We start from the raw sequence: 1,093 nt of genomic DNA on the forward strand, positions 1-1,093 counted from the left end.
TTTTTTTTTTTTTTTTTAAATCAAATTTTCTCAATTACATGGGTATTTTTTGTGTGTTTTTGCTTGCAGTATTTTGAGCATGTGGAAGAGGCTGAGTGGGCAGTCCAGATTTTGAAGAGCACCAAGAAACCTGTGGCTGCAACTCTGTGTATCGGACCTGAGGGAGACCTGAACGGAGTCAGCCCTGGAGAGTGTGCCATCAGACTCGTCAGAGCTGGTACAAGATCTCAGCATTTCAATCTACAATCTACAATCTTCAATCTACTGTGTTAATGAGTATTAAACCTCCAGTCCCACAATGGGTGAAGAGCCTCTCAGCATACTATCACAGACATGAGTGGACTCAATTTAGCTCAGACAATCAAACGGCCTTCTCCAGAATCTTCACCCACCCACCCAAACCCAATAAACACTGAAATGACCTGGAAATAGTGCGTAATAGCCGTTAAAAGATAATAATTTTCTAAAATCTGCTAATTTGTGAAACATTTATTAGGAAGGTGCTCAGTGTCTTTTCCCTTTTGGTTTTGAAAGAAATGACACCAATTTATTTATGGTTTACGGTTTAAAGTACTTGTGAAAGGCTTTTGACAGCGGCACAAGTAAAGTAATGTCTCTCCAGGTTCCAAAGAGTTAAATCAATAAGGCAATGCTTAAATGACAGAAACACCAAAGACACTGTGGCAGACAAAAATACATATTGCTATAGAAAAACAACAAATGAGCTGCTCCAGTTTTCACCTGGGTTGTTGTTTTTCTACAGACTTATGTGATTAAGGATGATTTTAAAATCATTTTCTGTATTTGAGCAGTGATAAAGTTTTGTAATTCCTCTCTGTAGGAGCTCAGATTGTGGGTGTCAACTGCCACTTTGACCCAGAGACCTGTGTGAAGACTGTAAAGATGATGAAGCAGGCAGTGGAGGGAGCCGGGCTGAAGGCTCACTACATGACCCAGCCGCTGGCTTACCACACTCCTGACTGCAACTGCCAGGGTTTTATCGATCTGCCAGAGTTCCCTTTCAGTAAGTACACTCCCTTAAAACTGACGCTTCAACACTGTTAAATGGAAGACACTGATGTACAGCTGTGTG

At 41.1% G+C, this 1,093-nt stretch overlaps 1 protein-coding gene across 1 annotated transcript; it reads left to right on the forward strand.

The window, feature by feature from the left end:
* Window positions 1–60: 60 nt before the first annotated feature.
* LOC121963308 (betaine--homocysteine S-methyltransferase 1-like) lies at window positions 61–1,065 on the forward strand (the record flags this gene model as incomplete). The annotated part of the gene is made up of 2 exons (XM_042513612.1): window positions 61–217; window positions 842–1,065. Coding segments are annotated over 2 exons (381 nt in total), but the record flags the coding sequence as incomplete, so codon positions are not given.
* Between the last annotated feature and the right edge of the window lie 28 nt (window positions 1,066–1,093).

Source organism: Plectropomus leopardus, unplaced genomic scaffold (genome assembly GCF_008729295.1).
Source record: "Plectropomus leopardus isolate mb unplaced genomic scaffold, YSFRI_Pleo_2.0 unplaced_scaffold10807, whole genome shotgun sequence".
Taxonomy (NCBI): domain Eukaryota; kingdom Metazoa; phylum Chordata; class Actinopteri; order Perciformes; family Serranidae; genus Plectropomus; species Plectropomus leopardus.